Source organism: Sitophilus oryzae, unplaced genomic scaffold (genome assembly GCF_002938485.1).
Source record: "Sitophilus oryzae breed Bouriz unplaced genomic scaffold, Soryzae_2.0 scaffold_980_pilon_pilon, whole genome shotgun sequence".
Classification (NCBI taxonomy): Eukaryota; Metazoa; Arthropoda; class Insecta; order Coleoptera; family Curculionidae; genus Sitophilus; species Sitophilus oryzae.
In genome coordinates, this window is record NW_022147617.1 from 3,382,881 (window position 1) to 3,408,379 (window position 25,499).

Here is a 25,499-nt window from a genome sequence, read left to right on the forward strand (position 1 = left end):
TAATTAGAATTTAAAAATTGGAGATTGTCACTTTTGTTAAAAGTGGAGATTGCCGGTTTTGCCTCTACACCCTCAATTATATTAAATCTTTGATAGAACGGCATTTCGTCCATCTGTCTCTAGTGAGGGAAGACTTAAAAATATCATATTCCTTTATGAAAATCGATTTGCCTAAATTACCTTTAAAAATACAATTCTACCGTTGATACGTATCACTAGTTCCTAGTCAAAAAGCCAACTGAAAAGACTCGAATGCAAAATTATTTCCCTATGTGAGTACGCACTGCAACGCGCCAAAACGCGGGAGACGGAAAAAGTTGCTAGAAGACTTCCGACTTCTTGACGGAATCCCGCGGCGCGCTTCTGCGCTGCGCGCTCTGATGTGCGTTGCTCCATTTAAATACATGGCAAGCAGACAAAAGAAATTTCCACATGGCGCCGCGCCGCGTCGCGCTGCGGTCTAGTGGGCGACAACCTTAATATAGGAGAGGCCAGTGCAATTATCCGTTTGGCTCAAGACAGGGAGGAAATCCAATTGATGGTCGCCAACCTCCGATGAGGAGAAGGCACATGAAGAAGAAGGTTCTCAAAATTTTAGCAAAAAATAATTTTTTTTTGGAAATTTTCAAAGTAAAATAACTCCATTATTTTGGACTTATTTGAAAAACGATAAAGAGAAAATATGTTTCTTTTATCGAGATCTACCACCCTTTAAAATACTTGCACTTATTTCTGGGATACCCTGTTTATAACAATACACTTGATGCGTATACTCAAAGTTGCGAATGATGTCAAGAATAGGTACCCAGATTGGCGCTGACTACCAGTAAGCGGCAAACCTGCTTGCACTGTGTTCGCACACTAAGACTGAGTTCACACGGCACGGGTCCGCAACAATATATTTTATATATACCATTTATGTATTATTATATATAAATATATATATATATATATATGTATATATATATATATATATATATATATATATATATATATATATATATATATATATATATATATATATATATATATATATATATATATATATATATATATATATACTATATATATATATATATATACAGGGTTGTTCACCACATACGACACGGAGTACTGTAGCTAAATGATTAGATTTTTACAAATTGTAAGTTTTGAGTTCGTTAAAGGACTATTAGAGCTACAATTTAAAAATATTTTTACAAGATACAGAGTGTGCTAAATATGTAAAAAATATTATAGTTGTATTTTTTTGGTTCGGTTTGGTTTGAGGAACACCCTGTATATTATTACATTTTTAGATTCTACGAATGAAATAAAGGTAAATTTGATTAAGGTTTACCACACTTAAACCTTACCGTTTTTGAAATATTTTCAATTTTGGGAAATTGCAGTAAAAAATTTAAGGCTTTATTTCTCCAAGGGTATCAAAGTTTTTAATACTACATATTTACTGAAGATTATTTATTGATCAGATATTGTGTTGCGATAATAAAAATTATACTTTCTTATACAGAGTGTCCAAAAATTTATGTTAAATAATGATTAGCTTTAAACGGCGGTAACTTGTTAAATTTAAATGGAACACCCTCTATATTTTACTTAATTCATATGCACTATTTAATTGTCTATCAAATTATATTATACCGTTGTTTACCTATCTCTTCAAGTTTTCGTAGAAAATGCCTTTTCTTATAATTTAGACCTCATTTATCACTATACTTATGGAATATTGACATTTTAGATTATTTTTAAAGATGTAACAAATTTTCAAAGAGTACAGATACTAATATTGTCGATATAGTTCGATTATTTCATTAAAAAATTAAAAAAAAATGTTTAAATATTATTTGTTAAAAAGGATCAATTAATATGATCCTAGTATTCAGACTACATTAATTGATTCTTTACGTTGATGAATCAATACTAAAATATATATATATATATATATATATATATATATATATATATATATATATATATATATATATATATATATATATATATATATATATATATATATATATTGATAGAGAAATGAATCAATACTAAAATATATATATATATATATATATATATATATATATATATATATATATATATATATATATATATATATATATATATATATATATATATATATATATATATATATATATATATATATATATATATATATTGATAGAGAAATGCATGTAAACGTTTTAGTCAAAAAATGTGTATTTTAAAATTATTTTTCATTTTTTAAAAAACAAAAGTTCTAGGCCCTCCCTGGGCTCAACACCAGCCCCCTCCCCCATGATGAATTGCTAGTTACGCTAATGATTTAAACATTTTCCATAGTGAAATTTCCGTATGAAGTGTAGTGAGATTGAATATTTATATTGAATCTCCTTATTACACTTCATACGAAAATAATAATAAATATTTAACCCGAAATTCCAGGCAAAATTTGAAACTTTGATAGAAAAAAACAATTCTGTTTTTATTACTGCTATTGTAAAAAAGGTAATGTTAAATTGTAGTGAACTGTTAAATTCTAAAAGGTGTTTTGCCCATTTAATCGGGTCTTTTCTATTATAAACTCTCGGTCAGAAAATTACATTTCCGAATTTGCTATTATTTTGTGGGAGATACAAAAATTAAAATTATTTATGTGTCTAATTAATTGTGATATTTTTTTGTGTATAATATTCTAAAAAACTAATTCCCTGGTTATTTTTAACGTCGGTGGTAAGTGTTTGTTATATTTTGAATTTTTTATTTTAATAGTTTGGGGTTATTTTATAGGTAGGTATAAAAAAAATATACAGGGTTGTTCACCACATACGACACGGAGTATTGTAGCTAAACGATGAGATTTTTACAAATTGTAAGTTTTGGGTTCGATGAAGGACTATTAGAGGTACAATTTAAAAATAATTTTACAAGATACAGAGTGTCCCAAATAAGTAAAAAATATCGAAGTTGTATTTTTTTAAATGGAACACCCTGTATATTATTACATTTTTAGTTTCTACGATTAAAATAAAGGTAAATTTGATTAAGGTTTATTATACTTAAATCTTACCGTTTTTGAAATATTTTCAATTTTGTGAAATTGCAGTAAAAATTTTAAGGCTTCATTTCTCCAAGGGTATCAAAGTTTTTAATACTAAATATTTACTGAAGTTTACTTACTGATCAGTTATTGTGTTGCAATAATAAAAATAATACTACCTTATACAGAGAGTCTAAAAATTTATTTTAAATAATTATTAGCTTCAAACGGCAATAACTTTACACCCTGTATATTTTACGATAATCAGATGCACAATTTAATTGTCTATCAAATTATATTATACCATTTTTTACCTATCTCTTTAAGTTTCCGTAGAAAATGCATTTTCTTGTAATTTAGAACTTATTTATCAATATACCCATGGACTATTGACATTTCAGATTATTTTTAAAGATGTACCAAATTTTTAAAGAGTACAGATACTAATATTGTCGATATAATTCGTTTATTTCATTAAAAATAAAAAAAACTGTTTAAATATTTGTTAAAGAGGATCAATTAATATGATTCCAGCTGTGATTCCAGTATTCAAACTACATTAACTGACTGTTTGCGTTGATTAATAATAATTGCTCCAAATACTAAAAAACTGGATTTTGTATGGGCATTAGACAGTGTGATAAAAAGTAACACCTTAAAAATGATATTTCATTTTTTAATAAATGCTTATTTATAACAACAGAGACTTTAATTTGATAAGTTATTATTATATTGATTTCTGACTCAAATCCACATTTATTTATAATAATTTATTAACGAACACAATTAAGTATGTAATTAATTAGTATATGGGCGGAAATAATGGTGTTATATTTAATTAATGGTATACTCTTTTATAAAGATTTAAATAGTTTTCTTTTTGCATACAAATGGGCTAGTAATATTATCGTTTTGCTAAAAACGATAATATTACTGGTCTGTACATTTGTTGCTTTAAAAACAATCTAAAATGTCAATATTCCGTGGATATATTGATAAATGAGGTCTAAATTATAAGAAAATGCATTTTCTACGAAAACTTGGAGGGATAGGTAAAAAATGGTACGAAGGGATAGGTAAAAAACTTGCGAATTTTGTTTAAGTGCAAACCTAAAGTATGTACTAGGATGTATTTCAGGAAAATATTTTAACTTATATAGGGTGACTCAAAGAAGTGTGAGTCGATCGGGATGATTTATTTTAAATGGAACACCCTGTATATTATTGCATTTTTTGCTTCCTTTTAGATCACTTTACATGCTTCCTTTACATTTGCTTCCTTTTAGATCACTAAGACATGAGTAAATATTTTTCGATAATTTCAGAGATATTAATAAATAAATAAAAATTATATATTTTTCAGCCTTTCTTAAAAAAATTATTAATAATACAAAAACTGTCCTGAAATCAAAACTATATTAGGTATTTACTTTAGATGGTCTGGTACTTCGTAAACCATAAAGAATGTCCAAAATTCTACGCCAAACTTTCTAAAGAATAAAATAATTTTTCTTTTTTTTTAAACGGAACACCCTGTATATTATGTTTTCAATAGACGGAGAACCAAAAAATGAGAATTTTTGTATTTAGAGTATTTCAAAATTTTTAACGGTTTTGCAGATATTCCCGGTTTTATATTTCATATGACATTTTCCACAGTACGATTTTTATCAAATTGTTCTCTCGTATTTTATCATTGAACTGAAAGCGCCATTTGAAATAATACTGCGTGTATCTGTAAAACTATTAAAAATTTTGAAATACTTTAAATACAAACATGTTCATTTTTTAACTCTCCATCTAATAAAAAAATAATATACAGGGTGTTCCATTTAAAAAACCAAGAAAAAATATTTTATATTTTAGAAAGTTTGGCGTAGAATTTCGTTAACATCCTGTATTATTTATATAGAAAATAAAATATTTTGCGTTGATTTTGAGGGATTTCATCTGAAAAATTATTAATTTGAAAGAAAACCGACAACAAGCGGCAGAAATATTAATAATAGTAATAATATTTTAGGGCAGTCTACTGGTCGCAACGACCAGCCAACGGCCAGGTGCGTTGTATCATTTGATTTAATGGTGTTAGATGTAGCAGCGGCTTGGCCGGTGCGACCTGGCCGTCAGTGTCTTCAAGCTCTAAAACACTTAGAGCATAGTATAAGGAAACTAGTAGATTTACTACTTGTCAAATCCTTTGTTCTTTTTCTGCCACTTTATATGACCTTGTTCTCGCCTCCTGTGGCCACTGACGTAGCTGTATAGTCGTGGACTATTAACTAGGCAGAGTATAGTCGTGGCACTCGCCATAGTTTCACAGATTCGTATTTAGGAAAATATGAGTTCACAATAAAATAAAATAACAAAAATAATCATCGAGTAAAAACTTGCTTGAAAACAGAATATTTTCACATTTCGTGTAGGTAACAATTCTTCTGTATCTGAAAATCTTCTGATGGAAAGAAATGCGGAAAAAATATATAATGACATATTTTTATATTATTATCTATTTCAGAGATTTTCTACAACTTTTTTTTAATTTAAAACAAGTTTAATTTTCTGTAAATAACTGGATTCGGCATAAATTTCTGCTATAGTACACTGTTTTAATTTAAAGCACACTGCGGTGTTGCCATTCTATTTCTTATTTACTAAAAAACTTTGGTTAAAAACATTATATATGAAAAGTGGTAAAAAACTAGAGTGAATATAACTTTAACATTAATACTTAGCTATATTTTCTAAAACATGAAGGATACCAGAATAAATTCGTGTAGAAAAAATTACTTTATCGTATACAGGGTATTTTTTATGGCGTCACCAAAATCGTAATATTTAAAATGTTGCATCTCATTTTTTTTAAATGCAACACCTTGTATATTATTTTTCTTTCAGATGTAGAATTAAAAGGTGAACATTTTTTGTGTTCTATTAGATTTTGTGTTCTGTTAAAGTGTTCTTAAATTTTTAGCCGTTTTGCAAATATTTTCTGTATTTCATTACATATGGGATTTTCAACGATAAAATATCAGACAAAGATCATATTAGATGGCTTTGATAAAAATTTGCTGTTGAAAGAGCCATATGTAATATAATACTGCGAATATCTGCGAAACCGTTAAAAATTTAGAAACACTTTAGAAAAAAAAAATGTTCAATTTTTTTTATTAACACTTGGCTATAATAAAGCCAAGTGTTAATAAAGTTATATTCACTCTAGTTTTTTACAACTTTTCGGTTATAATGTTTTCAACCAAAGTTTTAGTAAATGTCATAGAATGGCAACACTGTAGAATGGTTCAAATAAAAATAGTGTACCTACTATATGCAGAATTTTATGCCGAATCCGATTATCTACAGAAAAATGGGGGTGGGGGTGCATATGGTTAGGCAGTTTAAAAAAATAAAACTAACTTTACCAGAACTTTTTTTGTGACACCCTGTATATAACAAAATATTTTAGGATACGCCCCTTTATAAACCTTGAAACATATGAATAAAACTTTTTTCACATCTTCGACAACGACGACGATATTGGACTTCCTCGCACTAATGGACCACCCTGTATATTTACGGTGGTTTAAAGCTAGGTGTGGCACTTTTCATCCCTCAAATATCAACTCAATATTTTGTCTATAATATTTTGAATATTGTTCTATTACGACCACTTATAATAAAAAATAAAAATAAAAAATACAGTCCACTAAATTTATAAGAGATTATGCTATTATAAAATGCTTTCAATTAAAAAATATGAATAATTTGCCGAGACTTTAGATGTACAAAATATTTACTCTAAAATTGTTTCAAAAACCAATCTATATAAATTATCTCATAAATTATTATTGGAATGAAAATTTTATGGCAAATCCCCTGACAAAAAAATATTTTCATGCGCATATTTGAGACAACCTGTATATCTAAAAAACTATTTTTAAAATCTGTCCACATGCTAAAAAAAATATTAACATTTAATTAATTACATAATACCTCAGCTAAATATAATTAAATGTTTATTGATAATTACTATCAGCTTATCGATTTACATCCGATGGAAATCTAAAAAAAATCAAAGAACAATTTTTTGAATTATTACTACAATTAATAGCAGCACACAGTAAGGCATTCATTTTTTGTCAATCCGTCTCTGTGCTGGGACACAAAGCTCGAACCTCGCAGCTCGACGGACGGAATTCAACTGAAACGCTTTGCAATCTGCCGATATTCCACAGATTGCAAAAACTGGCAGAAAATATTTGCGAGAGTGCAACTACTCTTTTCCTTAAACTATGCTAAGAGCTCAAACGCACTGACGGCCAGGTCGCAGCGGCCAGCCAACGACCACCAATCAAATGATACAACGCGCACTAGCGTCCTGGCCGTTGGCTGGTCGTTGCGACCTGGTCGTCAGTGCGTTTAAGCTCTTAGACCTAACACAATGAAGTGTTATATTTTATAGTTTTAACCAAAACACACAAAAAAGTATTTTTTTCAGAAGTATAAAAATGAGTTGAGAATATTATTTACTGAATAATCCAAATACGAGCAGAAAAGTACAGGGTGGGTCAAATTCGACGCTTTTAAATGGAAACACCCTTTTCTATAGGAGATAGACAAAAACTAATATCGGTGTCTGGAGCACAATTTTTGTCAAAAACATGATGGTGAAAACCGCACATCAATATCTGTTACCGTTTCGGAGTTACGGGGTGTTTTTCAAAAATGTGCATTTTTAACAAATCACTGTAACTTTTTTGCTATGGAAAATTTTGTATTTTTGTGAAAACATTTCCAAAGCACCTTTTTACGTAGAATTTAATGGTTTAAGTATAATTTTTTTAAAATTAATAATTTAAGAATTATCAACAGAAAATTTGATTTTTTATATGGGACACCCTGTATATTTTTAATTTATTGAAAATAATTTAAAATTACCTTTCCAAAAATATAACACACTTGATATTTTGCTCGATTCCTTTTCGAGATATAGAGTATATAAAAATTCGCCTGCTTTAAATAAGTAGGCTTTGAACGGCACCGGCTGTGTTTTTAGATAAAAAAATGTTCAATTTGCTATTAAATTATTCTTGAAATTGGCTGCAAAAATTTGCTAGCAGAGGCGGTGCGTCGTCTTGCTGGAAAAATGTATTTTCAAGTTCCATTAAGGGCAGATCATCAATAAGGGGTCTAAAGCCTACTAGTTAAAAGTGACGAACTTTTAATAATTCTGTATTTCGAAGGGGATTATAACAAAATATCAACTGTGCTATATTTTTGGAAAGGTAATTTTAAATTCTTCTCAATTAATAAAAAATATAGAGGGTGTACCAAATAAAAAATCAATTTTTCTGTTCATAACTCTTAAATTATTAATTCTAAAAAAATTATACTTAAACCATTAAATTCTACGTAAAAAGATGCTTTGGAAATGTTTTCATAGAAATACAAAATTTTCCATAGCAAAAAAGTTACAGTGATTTGTTAAAAATGCACATTTTTGAAAAACACCCCGTAACTCCGAAACGGTAACAGATATTGATGTCCGATTTTCACCTTCATGTTTTTGATGAAAATTGAGCTCCAGACACCGATATTAGTTTTCGTCTATCTCCTATAGAAAAGGGTGTTTCCATTTAAAAGCGTCGAATTTGACCCACCCTGTACAGTGTTTTTTTAATACGACCCTATTCTATCAATAGTTTATTTTCTGTGAATTTTTATTGATACGTTTTAATCCGGCTCTGACTTGGACACCCGAATGGCGTCGTCAAGGTCAAATTTTATAGAAATTTTAAAAATAGAATCTAGGTAGAGTTAGGGTACCTACGTAACTACGTAGTGAGACATCTCGATGCGATGCCCGCCGCGATGCATCCTACGCGCACTTACTCGCCGTTTTAATACAGTGCTTAAAACGTGTGCGAGATGCCCCGCTATGTTTGTACCCTTAGCATGCCAATTGTTTATATATGCCGTGCTTTTATGTTGCCTTACTAAGTTAGTTAATTTGTTTTGGTTACTTAATATAATTCAAATTTATTTTCCAACTCTTTGTTTTTGATATTTATAGAATAAAATATAAAGCTATAATATGTTTTCTTTTGTAGATCTAAAATGGAAGAATCGCTCGTTTCTGCGGATCTATTGGATAAACTCCGTTGCCATTTGTGCAATCTATATCTATCAGTATTTCCTATTTATATAAACGATAAAGGAAACGAGTTTATTTGTGGTCGATGCAACGTACAACATGAAGATAAATATATTCGAGATGGGAGTTACGAAGATATAGCACAATATATTATTTTTCCGTGCGCTCATTCTGTCAATGGTTGCAAACAACAAATGTGCCCTCAAAAATTAGCTCTCCACGAACTTTGTTGCGCATTTAGAAAGCTTGACTGTCCAAATCGTAGTTATTCAGATTGTGTATGGAAGGGTTCCATCAATAAGCTAAGAGACCACTTCGAAAACTCCCATAGAGCGCTTTTTATCAACGATGGCAAATTTGAGATAAATTTTAATAACAGTTTAAGGGAATATCTTCTGTTCTTCACTGAAAATGAATTATTTCTTGTTAAAAAAGAAATAGATTCTATAAATGGTATATTTAGTTGTTCCGTCAAACATGTTATACAAATTGAAGATTCCAAAAAATATAATTATTCTTTGAGAATTGAAACTGCAAATCAATTTTTCAATTTTCACGAATGTTCAAAGCGAACTGTGTCAATTGCCAATGAAGAGAAAATTTCATTTTCCAATGAGTTTATAAATGAACAACTGAGTTATCCTGAAACTATCATTATCAATGTGATCATTGATGAAATGGAAATTCAAAAAAGTCAAATCGCTAACATACCTAAAATCGAAGATTCTAATACGAATTTGGCAATTTTCAATGAACTGGAATGTCCTATTTGTTACGAGTACATGTTACCTCCTATTTTTCAATGCCTTAGTGGTCATAGCATCTGTAATATATGTAAACCTAAGATTGTCTTTTGCAGTATTTGCAAGGGAAATATAAAATATACTCGAAATTTTACATTGGAAAATTTGGTAACTCAGTTATCTTATCCCTGTAAATACTCTAAAGTTGGTTGTCCCATAGCTTTAAAAGCCGGAAGTATTGAGCAACATCAAGACTTATGTGAATTTGGTTCGTATGAGTGTCCACTTGCCAAAATGGAAAACTGTATTAAAAAGCTTAATAAAAATGAAATCAACAGACACATCGAAACTGAGCATGAATCGTATTTGTTAAAATTCAATAAAGTGAATGTAACTCTTAATATGCTCAATGATGGCAGATACAGGGAATATTACATAATAAAGTTTGATAAAAAGCTATTCAAGGTATAGTACGATACACAAGTACGGAGAACGGGTAAAGCGATTCAGCGTGTAAAGAGTCTTTTGCGACTAGAAACAAAATAACAGGATTATAAAAGAGTGGCCCGACCAAAAGCTTAGAGCTTCTTAATATATAAAAAATACGCTTTAATCGCTTTACTCGCTTTCTGTGTGAACGTGGGCTTATGTCACTTTATGTATTTTATTCTAAAATAAATTTCTGATGCAAAACTCGACCGGTATATCTCTTTCAAACTAAGAGACGTAAAAATATTGATAAAAACATAATTAAATGCAAATACATATTTAAAATTTCAGAACCGTTAAATTATAAATAATCGATATACAGGGCGATTCACGACCATGGTACTTTAGTCGTTTACGAAGAACCAGTAACAGTCACTTGCTCCATCTTTATATATTATTTTCAGCATTACAGTGTTGTCGCTTCATACTAAAATTGGAAGCATCTTTGCTTTGTTATTTTAAATGGAATACCCGGTATATACAAACGTATGTAGAAAAATATAAGCTATTTTAAGAACTTGCATGTATACTACTGAAATGAAAATAATATATCTAAGCACAATAAAATCTATTACAGTTGTAGTAAAATAAGTAGAATTAGAATTTAGAATGAGTGGGAGGGGGGTTAATCACTTCGACCTTACAGATCCATTGTGTCCCCCTTTCTTGAATCATAAATCATCATACAGTCACAGGGCTTTGACAAAAGCCAGTATCTGGGACGGTTTTATAGAGGGTAGTTCTCCATCTCCAATATCAGTCGTACCAAAATTCATGGCACGAATGGTTGTCGTCTCGGCGCACTCAGTGATGAGGTGTACTGGTGTTTCCCCATCTTCCCCACAGAATCTGCATTCGCCGTTTCTTCTTAGTTTCAATCTACTGAGGTGTTCATTGAGGAGACAGTGTCCTGTTAAAACCCCGTGACAATCCGAAGATTGTTCTTACTCAGACCCAGGAAGATCTGTGATTTTTCTTGATCATAAGCCCTCAGAAACTTCTTCGAGTGTCTTAGATCATTGCAAGATTTCCATTCCAGGTTGCGGATGGAATCTTCCAAGTTCTTGAGTTCCGCCTTGAGTTGGTTACCACTTGGAAAGCAGAACGGTTCTGGTCCAGTTAGTGGAGTGTTCGCTCCTTTCCTAGCTAGATTATTTGCTTTTCATTGCCTTCTATCCCTTGGTGAGCAGGCACCCAGTGTAGGAGGACTTTGTTTTCTTTGCCTAATTTATTCAGCTTCTCTATGCATTCTTTGACCAATTTCGAATTGATTGATACTGAGTTGATCGCCTTTAACGCTGCTTGACTATCAGATAAGATGGCTATTTCTTGTTTCCGATAGTTCCTATCTAAGATAAGTTGTACGCATCTCTCGATAGCGTAGATTTCTGCCTGTAGGATACTAGGGTAAGTGCTCATTGGTTCGGAGTAATTAGCTCTCGGCCCAAAAACTCCGATCCCTGTTCCCGTATTGGTTTTGGAAGCATCAGTATACCAAGTTATGGTATGGTTTTTTAACTGCTGGGCAAGCGTTTCGCTCTAGTAAAATGAGTAATTAATAGTGAAAAACTAAGTTGCAACCCTAGATGCAATGTTTTTCGCAAATGCCTACTTGTGCGGTTTGAAATTTTGATGCAAAGGTATAGTCACTTACTAGCGAAAAGTTATTCCATTATTTCCCTCGATTTTTGACCGAGATCTACCGCACGCTACACAACCAACTATTTTACAGTCTTTTTCGATAAATCGCAATAATAGTGTCACTGTTAATTTAAAGTTCTGCCACAAAATGCCCTTCTAGATTTACTACCTTTAAACTTGACTATCACTAGTAGAATAAATAATAAATAACATAAAATAACCTCAGTAAAGAGTGACAAAATTTCAAATCAAATTCAAATATGTCAAATGAATCGTCAAACAGAACTGTCAAGGATCCACACTCTAGAGTCATCTTTCCGTCGACCATACATGAATACATGGATAGCATTGTGTGTAGAATGTACAATGTAGAATGAATAAGAGGGGGGGGGGGTTAATCACTGCGACCTTAAAGATCTATTGTGTGCCCCCCTTCCTTGAGTCATCACACAGTCTATAACCGATCATACCCCTGTTATAGAGGGGACAGGGTATTTCCCATCCTCCTCTGATAACAGTTCTTCCTCCGAGGGTACACACCCTTCCCCGGTTGGAGTTTGGACCTCCGTGCCGCTCTTCACAGTCGAGGAGCTTGCCTCCGGCTGAGGAACCCGTGAGGTGGAGACTGGAGGATCTGTCTCCATTTTCTCCACCTCTTTAACTTGGTCTCTCTTTGGACCTGATACCGATGTTGTCCCGTATCTATAATAGAGGATATGTCCCTCTTTCTCTATTGCCTCCTTGGATTTAAGGTCAATTCCTATTGTGAGGATCTGACCATGATCCTCCTCCCTCAAGTTGATGACGCGCCAACTCGATGTCCTTACATTGAAGTTCTGACCCTGGATAAGGTTCAGCAGGTAGGTGGTGTCTTTTCCCTTGCTCCCCGGCAGAAAGACCGTGATGGCCGCCCCTTTAGATATGTTTTCTCCCTTCACTGCAACCAGTTCCGGCCCTTGCCAATTTTTAAGCTTAGGTGCGATTTCCACCAACCAATTTGCCGATTCTTGAGATACACAATCTATGAGGATCATGCCCACCCGAAAATGTATCCCCGCAAAACGCAGCTGACCCACATTTTGTAGATCGTTGTGTGGCGATCCGATCGCCACTACTTCGTCCAGTATAGCCTCTTCTAGAGACGTTTGCTGGTCGTTGGTCAGAGCAACCTCTGGGAAATCCTTTGGCAGCACCGGCATTTTTACTTGTCAAGCAATAGCGGCAAAGCTGGTGATACGTCCCTGCTTGCCTCCCGGTGTTGGACGGCTTTCCATCCTGGCTTTTTTCTCTCCCTGCCGGAGAAGAGGTCAGAGGTTCTCGTTCCCTCTCTTGCCCTTTGATGAAGATGAGTCAGGTTGTTTCTTGGTTTCTTTACTCTCCCCTTTTCGGAGGAGTGTTTTCGCTTTTGCTTCCTTTGGAGCAAGTCCTTCGTGGAGCAGTCGGAGGTATCTCCGTGTTTCTGCTCCGCTAATACCTAATTTCAGAGGATCGTCTAGCCCGCCTGGTTGCCCCAGGCCGGGTAGACGAAACGGTAACTTGTGTCGTTTATTGGGTCTAGAGATAGGCTCCCGGCCCTTGCTGAAGAAGGTGGTAGCTTGTGTGCCACTTGTGGAGGATGATCCCAAGCAAGTGTCAGCCGCCCCTCTTGTTTCCTTTAGATTTGGTCCCTTGGAACTTTGTCGCTAGGGGGCGTCCGCGCAGCTTCACCGGTGGTGTTTTTAATGCTAGATGTCATAGTGTTCCCACGAGTCGCTAGGGATAGTCGGTCCACTTCTACAGAGCCCCGCATGTAGAAGTAAGGGGTATATACAATGGGGTGCCCTGATGCCCCAAGGTTGAGGCCAGTAATGGCTAGTCCTATATCGCGCATCCCTTTGACCTCGTCCCGCCATAGTAGGATTTAGGATTTTGGTGAGGTTGTCTCCTCTTGGTCGAGGCGGTTAAGCCAAGACCCCCCACATCCTCTACCCGCGAGACATAACCACAGTCAGTAGAGGGTGCCTGGTATGACGGAGAGGGGTAGCCGCGTCCGGCATCGTTATATGTCTTGGTGCAATTCCCTGGCCACGACACTACAGCCAGGGACAAGACGATGAGTAAGATGCTTGTTAGACCAGGCCAGGCGCTAGGGGGATTCCCCCCAGCACCTGACCAGGAGCTTCCTAGGGAAAGTGGATAGCATTATACTCCTTCCTTAATCTCTTTATTCAAAGAGGGTACCATTTAAAAAGCAAAAGTTGTAGCAATTACCGCTTTCGCTGAAACAGGAAGTAACCGAAAATAATTGAATACGTCAATCGGCCCTGATTTATGTCATATAGGTACTAACAAACCAAACATCGTTTTTGTTAATGAGAAATTAAAAAAGTTATAGGGGTGAGCCACTTTTGATAAACACGCAGTATAAACTCTCAATTTGTAAATTATAGCTGACTTCGTAAAGTGTTTTGGTCTGTTGTGATACGGTTTCACAGTTGCTACTTTTTTATGAAACTAAAGATGTTAAACACATACCGATTTGATGGCGCTGTTAAAAATTTATGATAAAAATATATGAAAAAAAGACTAAAATCTTTTCTAAAAAGACTAAATCTTTTAAAATATTTCAAACTTTTGTAAAATTAACTTAAGTCATTAAAAAATATTTAAATCATTTTTTTTTAATGACTTAAATCTTTTCTAAAAAGACTTAAATCTTTATCTATTTCGGAAAATGACTTAAATTTTAAGTCTTAAGTCAGCTTTCGAAATATGACTTAAAATCAAATGATTTAAGTCAAAAAAAGACTTAAGTTTTCTGTGAGCTTGCAGCTCTGATTAGGTAGAACACAAAAAAAATATATAAAAAGAACAATATTATTAGTCGTAAAAACAACTAGCCTACAGGCGTTTTTTCGGTAATCGTACCGAACCGAACGGCAATCGTACGATAACGTTTTATACCATACCCTCATATTTTTGAGCCAAGATGAGTTAGGCGCATATTTCAAAGTGGTTTTGGGGTTCTAAAATGAGTTAATAAACTAAATATGCCGACACAATGAAAATGAATTTCAATTATATGTATTTTATATTTATTACCTCTGAAAAGTATACTACTTGCTTGAAATGCTCCTGAAGCTTTGATTTATAAACTAGTATCGTTCATTGAAGAAATAAGAAGATGCGCAACCTTATGGGCGATTTCGTGGCACAAAACATGTCCGAGATGTAGCTGGCGTTAACGTCAGTCTCTCCGAGATTTAATTTAGCTCTGCGCCGCTGCACGCTGATAGTCGTTTACAGCGTAACGGCTAAAGCCTAGTTCATGCACTTGCGATAACGATTTACGTTTATTATAGTTCTATTTGCGTTCTGATTGGTCGCCTTCAAGGGAGACCTTGAAAGCGACCAATTACAAGGCAAACATAACGCATTTCGCAATTCGTAAATCGCAATTCGCAAGTGCATGAACTAGGCTTAAAGAATACTGTACCGTAGTTCTGCTTTCAGTCGACAGAATGAGTGGTTGATGGAAACAGTGCTGCCAGCTGCCAGAACTACGGATTAATCGTAGATTTAAGGATTTTTGGTATAGTATGTTAATAATACGGATTTTCTATCATTAAACAATTTAATAAAACATTATATGATTAAACAAAGAACGGCGTCACAGTTGGCTTGGAAATGAAGACCAATGTTATTTCATATGTAAAAATTATGGTAAATGTCAATATCGTTTCCAAGCCAACTAAACGACTTTTTTTGATCATACGAAATACTCAGTACCTATAAAAGAAATTTAATTTTTGTTGTTTATTCTATGTTTAATACGAATAAATTTTCAATACATAAACACGGCTTTGCATCCTAAGATATTTTCGTCAAATGTATTACAGATATTAGACAGTTTAATATGGCAACACTGTCACTTTCAGTTCCACACTGTGTTCGATATGCCTTCGCTGGCCGAATTAGAGAAAATATGATGTGTTTTATGTGTTGGCCGCAGAACGATTGGTGGCTCCACAGTACAGCACTTGAGAAGTAAGGGGAAATTAAATCAGCCTTATCACGAATTCGCCCATTAGTTTGTGTATCTTCCCAATTCTTTCAATCAACGCTACTATATTATGTGTAAATAAATAGGTAGTAAGAGGTTAGCCACTAGCTACCACACTATATTACAAATTTCAAAGCATTTTTAATTGGTACATATTAATTTACCTACTTATTTTTAGCTTTGTTTCGCATATTTTGATTTTACATTTTTTTGGGCCATACAATTAATTTACCCATCAGAAGATTATATAAAATATCAACTTGAAATAGATATTATAGATAATTCTGGAAATAACCTGCGGGCATATGCAAGACGGCCATGTATGCCATACACCAAAACTGAAAATTTCTTTGAAGTGAAAGGCACCTATATTATGTTTTTATATGAGCAAATTAACGATTTTCTGACAGATAAGACATTATCATACCAAGCTAGAGTTGTTAATGGCACTATGATGTAATTTATAATTTTAAACTTTCATTAGTTTATTATGAATTATATTATACAGATTTTCACATTTGATTGTTTTGTATGTTAAGTTTGATGTAAAATACATTTATATATTATGTTAAAAATTCACTATACATAAAATAGTAGGTAGATAAAAATAAAAAATATAGCTATTTATTTATGCCTTTAATTTGTAATACATGGTTAACAATGGCGGCTCGTGGTCATTATTGTAGGGAGATCAATATCTAAAAATATTGCGTCGACTTTTTTTAAGACGCGCCCTCGAACTCTCCCACATTTAATAGGTTTCTTACAAGGTATTTGTACGTTTAGTTAAAGGAATATAAATCTAAAAATAAATATAAATTCTGTTAAAATGAAACCTACCCTTACATTTTTAAACAGGTGGTCTAGTGTCATATCACTAAAAATCCAGTCAATGTTCTTTACACAAATTTTCCACTAAACTAAAAAATTGACTAAACCAAACATTATACGCGATAAACGATACAAAAACCTAGGTTGTTTTATAATTTGAGTTTTTATAAACACCCAAACTGCCCAAACGGGGAAATTTTTTCCAAAGATTGGAATCCTTTTATGAATGACGCGGTCAATGGCCAATAGAAACTATATCTATCGTACCCGTTATATTTTCTCTACGTATACGTAGTATACCTTACCTTGTTGGCGTTACGGGCCGCAGCATTTGGAATTTAATATGTACAAAACAGCGAGAACGAAGGACAAAACGAAATTTTGACCGGCAGTAGAGAAAATGGGTAAAATAAAACGTTTTGAAGCGAAAATTGGACAAATTGATGGTTTTTGGGAATAGTTTAGAATATCTTAGGATGAAAAAAAGTTATTTACAAAAAGTATAATTTAAATAGGTTTTTCCTAATTTTCTTCCTCGTTTTCTTCTGATTTTTTTGGAGGGCATTGACCATTTGACCTTATGGTTAAGCAGGTCGGTCAAGTTTGCCCCCCGTACTAGAGGAAAATTAAAAAGAGATATACCACTATTTTGCACACATTTTGCACAATTTTGCACACCATAAATGATATTTTGCACACTTACCTAAGAGAAACTAGAGCCGTTTTTTAAACGGGGGGCAAATTTGACCGTCCTCTCCCATTTGTTACGAAATAGATTTATTTCTATGTACATCGATTCGGCTAATATTGCACAATTTTGCACACCTATTTTTAAATTTTGCACACCCTCCTGACGAAAGTTATAAGGGGTTGAAAATTTGAAATTTCCCCCCCCCCCATCTATGACTAAATTGAATTTTGTTTATATCAAACGAATGGGCTAATTTTGCACAATTTTGCACACCTTTTTTTGAATTTTTGACATTCTCCTGACTAAAGTTATGCGGGTTTGAAAATTTGCAATTTTCCCCCCCCCATCTGCTACGAAATTGAATTTCGTTTATATCAAACGAATCGGCTAATTTTGCACACCTATTTTAGAATTTTGCACACCTTCCTGACGAAAGTTATGAGGTTTTGAAAGTTTGCAATTTCCCCCCCATCTGCTACGAAATTGACTTTTGTTTATATCAAACGAATCGGCTAAGGGTTTGAATATTTGAAATTTGTCCCATTGTGTGTGAATTGTCTCATTTAAAAAACATATAAGTATGAGTCCTATTTGAAAATGACAGATATCAGCGACGCGACGTGGAAAACTGTACGAAACCCAGACTTCACCTTTTCGATAAGTTATAGGATAACCGAGATATAAGGGTTGTCGAAAAATGCAAAATTTTCAAATTTGCCAGGTATTTCAGGAAGTAAGAGGGCTAGGACAAATCTGTGTGTAGAATCTTTAGATTCATAAATGTTCTTCTATGCAAGCTATAAATTATCGAAAAGGTGAAATCTATCATTTTCGAAATATGACTCATACTTATGTATTTTTAAGTGGGACATTTCACACACAATGGGACAAATTTCAAATATTCAAACTCTTATAACTTTTGTCAGGAGAGTGTGCAAAATTCGAAAATAGCTGTGCAAAATTGTGCAAAATTAGCCGATTCGTTTGATATACACAAAATTCAATTTCGTGACAGATGGGGGGGGGGGGGAATTGCAAATTTTCAAACCTTCATAACTTTAATCAGGATGGTGTGCAAAATTCAAAAACAAGTGTGCAAAATTGTGCAAAATTAGCCGATTCGTCTGATATACACAAAATTCAATTTCGTGACAGATGGGGGGAAATTGCAAATTTTCAAACCTTCATAACTTTAATCATGATGGTGTGCAAAATTCAAAAACAGGTGTGCAAAATTGTGCAAAATTAGCCGATTCGTTTGATATAAACAAAACTCAATTTAGTCACAGATGGGGGGAATTTCAAATTTTCAACCGCTTATAACTTTCGTCAGAAGGGTGTGCAAAATTCAAAAACAGATGTGCAAAATTGTGCAAAATTAGCCGATTCGTTTGATATACACAAAATTCAATTTCGTGGCAGATGGGGGGGAAATTGCAAATTTTCAAACCTTCATAACTTTAATCAGGATGGTGTGCAAAATTCAAAAACAGATGTGCAAAATTGTGCAAAATTAGCCGATTCGTTTGATATAAACAAAATTCAATTTAGTCACAGATGGGGGGGAAATTTCAAATTTTCAACCGCTTATAACTTTCGTCAAGAGTGTGCAAAATTCAAAAACAGGTGTGCAAAATTGTGCAAAATTAGCCGAATCGATGTACATGGAATAAATCAATTTCTTAACAAGTGGGGGGGAACGGTCAAGTTTGCCCCCCGTTTAAAAAACGGCCCTGCTTTCTCTTAGGTAAGTGTGCAAAATATCATTTATGGTGTGCAAAATTGTGCAAAATGTGTGCAAAATAGTGGTATATTTATTTTTGAATTTCCTCTAATACGGGGGGCAAACTTGACTGACCTTGGTTAAGCCGCCACTGATGGTTAAGCCATAAACGAGTATACGGTAAATCTTGTTTAGTTGGCCTTAAGAAGGTTGTAATTTATTTTTATAGTGAGTAAAAATGATTTTTAAATGGTGTAATTTAAAATTTGAGAATAAATAACGTTCTGGAAATAGATTTGTCTGTCTAGAAACGTTCTATCTTTTTATAATTAGTGTTAATCTTGACAAATCTTGTTTCATATCATTTTTTAGTAAATGATACCTAGAGATCGATCTCGTCAAAATTATCATTCATTGTCATTCCCCAGCCGTCTTTGACGCCGATTTTTTTCGATTACACGGATTATCATGTTATATTTTTATATCCATTTGCATTATTAATTAAAAAATGTAAGATTTTTTTTCAAATTTAATCAAGTTCATTTATTATGTGATGTGATTATGTGATGTGATTATGTGTATGTTATGTGATTCATTTATTTATTTAATATAGACCATTCAACAGCAAGAGCCAATTACTGAATGGATCGTACTCATAGACATAAAATAAAATATTTTATTTTAAGTCTATGGTCGCACTGCATCAATTACAAATTAGAAATGAACAAATTCAGAGATCACAAAATAATTAATTATAATAAAAACTACAAAACAAAACATATTATACTATTATACAAAAGTAAATACAAACTGATAGACCAGATCAACATAACAAAATTGACAAAAAAATATTGATAAGAAATTAATAAAAAAAGATAAAAAATCGTTAAAAAATGATAAAAAAATGTGATGAATTAATGTGAACTTTAAGTTACCTGTTTTTTTCTTCGCTTGCGTTTGTGTTTGTGTTCGTGTTAAATTAAAATGTGTTACGTGTTCGTAATAAAACACATTTTTTATCTTATTAGTCTTAGATTTTAGTCTTAAAAACCATGCCTTGCTTGCTAATTCACGAACTGTACCATCATTGAATAAAAATGAGGTAGTACCGAAAGTACCGAAAAAAAAACACCGGAAATCCCAGTTCCTTAAAGGGCGTCCGTCGTACCGAAAACCCTAGTTCCGAAAAACAGTTCCGGTTCCGGGAACCCTAATCAGTGACCATTATTGATCCTTTTTTTGGATTACGTTAATAAATAATAATTTCAATTATACACTCGAACCTCGACTCGAACATTCATAAAAATTAAATGTTCTTTTTAATTGAATTGTTCTAAATTTACTGAATATATTGGAGACATTTCCATCCTAATTTGATTTTTCAATTTATTCATATACGAATTACTTATGGAAATGGGAAAATCGTGTAATAGCTTCATTTAAATTTTCAAACGTGTGAAGAGACGCCGATTTAAGGGATAAACGACAGCGTCCTAAATTTGCATAAATCACAACGTTGACATACAAGAGAGAGTTTTGTAACAGTGACAAATTTATTACATAACAGTAAAAGACCCATTTACTGTTGAGATGTATATACGGAAGACTGCATATATAAAATATATAAAAAGTGCAGTATAGGCTAAACAAATAGCTAATAATAAAGTGATACAAAAAATTTAATACTAAATGTTTAAAAAAAATTAAATTAAAAAAGCTCAATTATTGATTTTAAAAATACCTTTTAGCGATGTTTATTTTAATAATAAAGTAAATTAGTCTATCAAATTTCATTTTAAACTTAATGTGCATATAACCTTTACAAGTTATAAAAAAATTAATATATAAAAATATATCTAGCCAAAGCAATTGGATTTTTAAAAGATGCAATAAAAATAGACTAGGATTATTTCATATCAAAATGGAATAAGATAATTATCTTATACCTATGTGGAGTACCACACATGTGCCAAAAATCTTAAATTTAAGTGTAAAACCACTTGACATATTCATAACTTTTTATATTTATAACATTTTCTCAAACATCAGAGGTTACCATTTCTGTTATGTTTGGAAAAATGTTATAAATATAAAAAGTTATGAATACACCAAGTGGTCTTACACTTAAATTGATTTTTGGTAGAAAAAAAGTGGAGTTAATCGAATTCTGCAGTAAACGGTTCATATGATTATCTTTATTTTATTATAATATATATTTTTTAAATGTATTCACCCAGTAAGAATAAATACGCATCGTATTTTAACAAGGTTTGTCAAACTCAATATTTTTGTTATAACAATATAGTTAAGGAAGTAAAAATCAAGTCAGTATCAAAATCAAAGTAGAAAAGTATGAAAATCAATGCTCTTGCATTTTCTGTATCTTAAGAGTATAATGTGTACAGGGTGGGTCAATTTCGACGCTTTTAAATGGAAACACCCTTTTCTATAGGAGATAGGCGAAAACTAATATCGGTGTCTGGAGCTCAATTTCTGTCAAAAACATGATGGTGAAAACCGCATATCGATATCTGTTACCGTTTCGGAGTTACGGGGTGTTTTTCAAAAATATGCACTTTTAACAAATCGCTGTAACTTTTTTGCTATGGAAAATTTTGTATTTTTATGAAAACATTTCCAAAACACCTTTTTACGTAGAATTTAATGGTTTAAGTATAATTTTTTAAGATTAATAATTTACGAATTATCAACAGAAAATTTGATTTTTTATATGGGACACCCTGTATAGTTTTAATTTATTGCAAAGAATTTAAAATTACCTTTCCAAAAATATAACACACTTGATATTTTGCTCGATTCCTCTTCGAGATATAAGGTATATAAAAATTCGCCCGCTTTAAATGAGTAGGCTTTGAACGGCACCGGCTGTAATGCAAAAAAATCTAGCTGTGAGCATCAATTAAAACAAAAATAATAGTTGCTATGAGAGATGCAGAATTTTATAACTATTTAAAATATATTTAACCAACATCAACACATTTAAACTATATCCAATAACAATAAAAATAAATAGCAAACCAAGACATGAGATTTTGCTACAGGTGTTCGACATATCGACTGTCTTCTGTTATGGACAGACGGGACAGTTTTTGAACATTTCTCGCGGAATTCATTAACTCAGTGAGGGTGAAAGATACCCTCTCATAACTGCTAAGTATTTCTAATTCTTGTCTAGATTATACGGAAGAATAAGGAACCTTTTTATTTTTCCGCAAATATATTCACAGGATTAGATCCATGCGCACTAAGACAGGTGGCCTCGACGGCCAACGGCTGGAATCTTAGTTAGCTATTCAATTAATCTTGAAATTGGATTCAAAAATTTGCTGATAACTTCAGCGTTCAGAGGCGGTGCGTCGTCTTGCTGGAAAAGTATGTTTTCGAGTTCCATTAAGGGCATATCATCAAGGGTCTATCTAGGCCTACTAGTTAAAAGTGGCGAACTTTTAAAAATTCTGTATTTCGAAGGGGATTATAACAAAATATCAAGTGTGCTATATTTTTGGAAAGGTAATTTTAAATTCTTTTCAGTTAATTAAAAATATAGAGAATGTCCCAAATAAAAAATCAATTTTTTTGTTGATAACTCTTAAATTATTAATTTTAAAAAAATTATACTTAAACCATTAAATTCTACGTAAAAAGGTGCTTTGGAAATGTTTTCATAGAAATACAAAATTTTCCATAGCAAAAAAGTTACAGCGATTTGTTAAAAATTCACATTTTTGAAAATCATCCCGTAACTCCGAAACGGTAACAGATATTGATGTGCGCTTTTCACCATCATGTTTTTGATCAAAATTGAGCTCCAGACACCGATATTAGTTTTCGTCTATCTCCTATAGAAAAGGGTGTTTCCATTTAAAAGCGTCGAATTTGACCCACCCTGTACAGGGTAGCTCGAATTCGACGCTCATCATTGGGACTTCGGAAACAGTAAGTGATACAGGATCGGCTAAATGGAGGCAAAGTTGCGCAATTTGGTTCTCAGTAAAATGCCGTATTGCATTTTTATTTTTTTTGCATAAAATATTCTGGTGATGGAATTTTCTGTACGAAACAAGCAAATATCAAAGTGACTATATATAGTGTTTTAAGAGTGATGAAAGGATTTCATTAAATTGAAAAAAAATCAGGTCCGTATTTAAAAAAATTAAGTTGGCGACCATCATCGCCAGAAGCCGAAACGTCAGAGTCAACATTTAATCACACAGAGTTAAAGAGCAAAAAAAGTGATCATAAAAATGTGTTTTTCATTTTAAGCTATCTTAACAAATAAAGCCAGGAAACAATAGAAAACAAAATTGAAAATTCCGGTTTTTTTTCGAATATATTCGGAAGTATTCGGAATTTTTCAAAATGCAATACGGCATTTTATTGAGCATCAAATTGCGCAACTTTCCCTCCATTTAACCGATCCTGTATATCTCTTACGGTTTCCGAAATCCCAATGATGAGCGTCGAATTCGAGCCACCCTGTACATACCGTTCATAAAAATTGAACTTCGATAGTGAAAAGCTATCTTTTCTGTAAATATTTTTGGTAGCTTGGAGTAAGTATAGCATATTATATTTCTTTATTGCTACTTTTTACTCATATCTTAATATGAAAAATACCAATAATTAAATTTCGAATATTTCAGTTAAGCATTAATACAATTTAATTTAATTTGCTTCCTTCAAATGCTTTAAGTCTATAAGTGGTCCCTTCCACACGTTCATATCCCTCAGTCATTAAGACAAACGTTTTCGCACTTTCTCATAAAATACTTAATTAAAAGCGACCCATAAGTATTAAAAAAAGTCATTAAAACTTTCGAGGCGATAAAATTGAAAAAATATGCAGGCTCATTTCAATTACGGCCTATTTCTTCCGAATTAAAAATGTGTGTTAACGGCACCCTACCACATGCTATCCCAGAGGGCGAGAAAGGGTCGTGTCGTGTGCAAAACACCCTTTATTTTTTATTTTGCGTTAGAGTATAATAAAACGCACGTATATTTTTAGAGAAAGCTATTAAGCCCGGACATTTGTAGAAAAAAATGTGTGCAGCGTTTTATAAATAAATCATAACAAGTACAAATTGATGTTCAGAAATTAAAATAACGCTAGATGTTTACTACATTACTAGCTTACTTTATTTTAAAATTAGTAATGGACAATTTTTCTTTTTTTAAATGAAGACCCTCTCTTTATTATAGGTATTACCCTTCTTTAGAAGCAGAGTTAAAAAATGGACATTTTTTTATATTAAAGTAAAAGAGATTTTCAAGTATTAATAAGTAAAAGTATTAAAGAGATTTTCAAGTAAAAAATATATAATTTTTTGTACCTACTCGATGAAACGTTCGATCTAAATATATTACCAAAAAATGCCTTATCAAGAAATTTAATGAGAACAAAACAGCACATGATCAATATGGCTTATGCTAACAATATAATGTGTTTTATTTGGATGCTGCTGCGAATTCTAGATACATGTGGTATTCATAATCTAATTTGATATCTCTATACCTAATTGTATTTAAAATATGTACCCTAGATATTACTGGGCACCCCCAGAGAAATCCTGAATTAAATTGCTTGTGATGTAGTAAAAATGACGTTTTCTACTTTTGTTTAGTTAATATTATTTTGTTTTATTCAAAAAATGTATTGGTATATAATTCCGCGGGAACAGGGTTTGATTGACACCAAGTCTATGAAATTTATTAATAAATTGATGTAAACGGTTTTATTTAAAAAAATATATTATTTTTTAAAAAATAGCAGGTTAGTCGTGACTAACTAAGTTAAGAAAAAACTCAAAATTTAAGTGAGGATGCAGTCAATAATCACCAAACAGGCTAATAAAACTACTTTTTCAAATTTGTCAAGCTTTCGAGAATTTTATTCCCATCATCAGGACAGTTTCTAAAATGTATAAATAAAAAAGGCATTAACATTTTAAAATTGTATAACAGAAAAAACAACTTACGACTGAGTCAATTAGCAAAAAAAAAACATCCTCTGCACAAAAAGGCCTTAAAACTAGCATCATATGAAATTGGAATACAAGGACATTTCCTTTATAAAATATTACATACATACATACTGCCATTACTCGCTGACGAGTATTTGACACGC

General features: G+C 32.3%; 1 protein-coding gene across 1 annotated transcript; it reads left to right on the forward strand.

The window, feature by feature from the left end:
* Window positions 1–2,493: 2,493 nt before the first annotated feature.
* On the forward strand, window positions 2,494–16,732 carry LOC115891313. Its single transcript, XM_030911761.1, has 3 exons — window positions 2,494–2,730; window positions 9,148–10,399; window positions 16,285–16,732. Exons 2-3 carry the CDS (start codon window positions 9,155–9,157, stop codon window positions 16,564–16,566), a joined length of 1,527 nt encoding a protein of 508 aa, XP_030767621.1. The 5' UTR covers window positions 2,494–2,730; window positions 9,148–9,154; the 3' UTR covers window positions 16,567–16,732.
* Window positions 16,733–25,499: the final 8,767 nt, after the last annotated feature.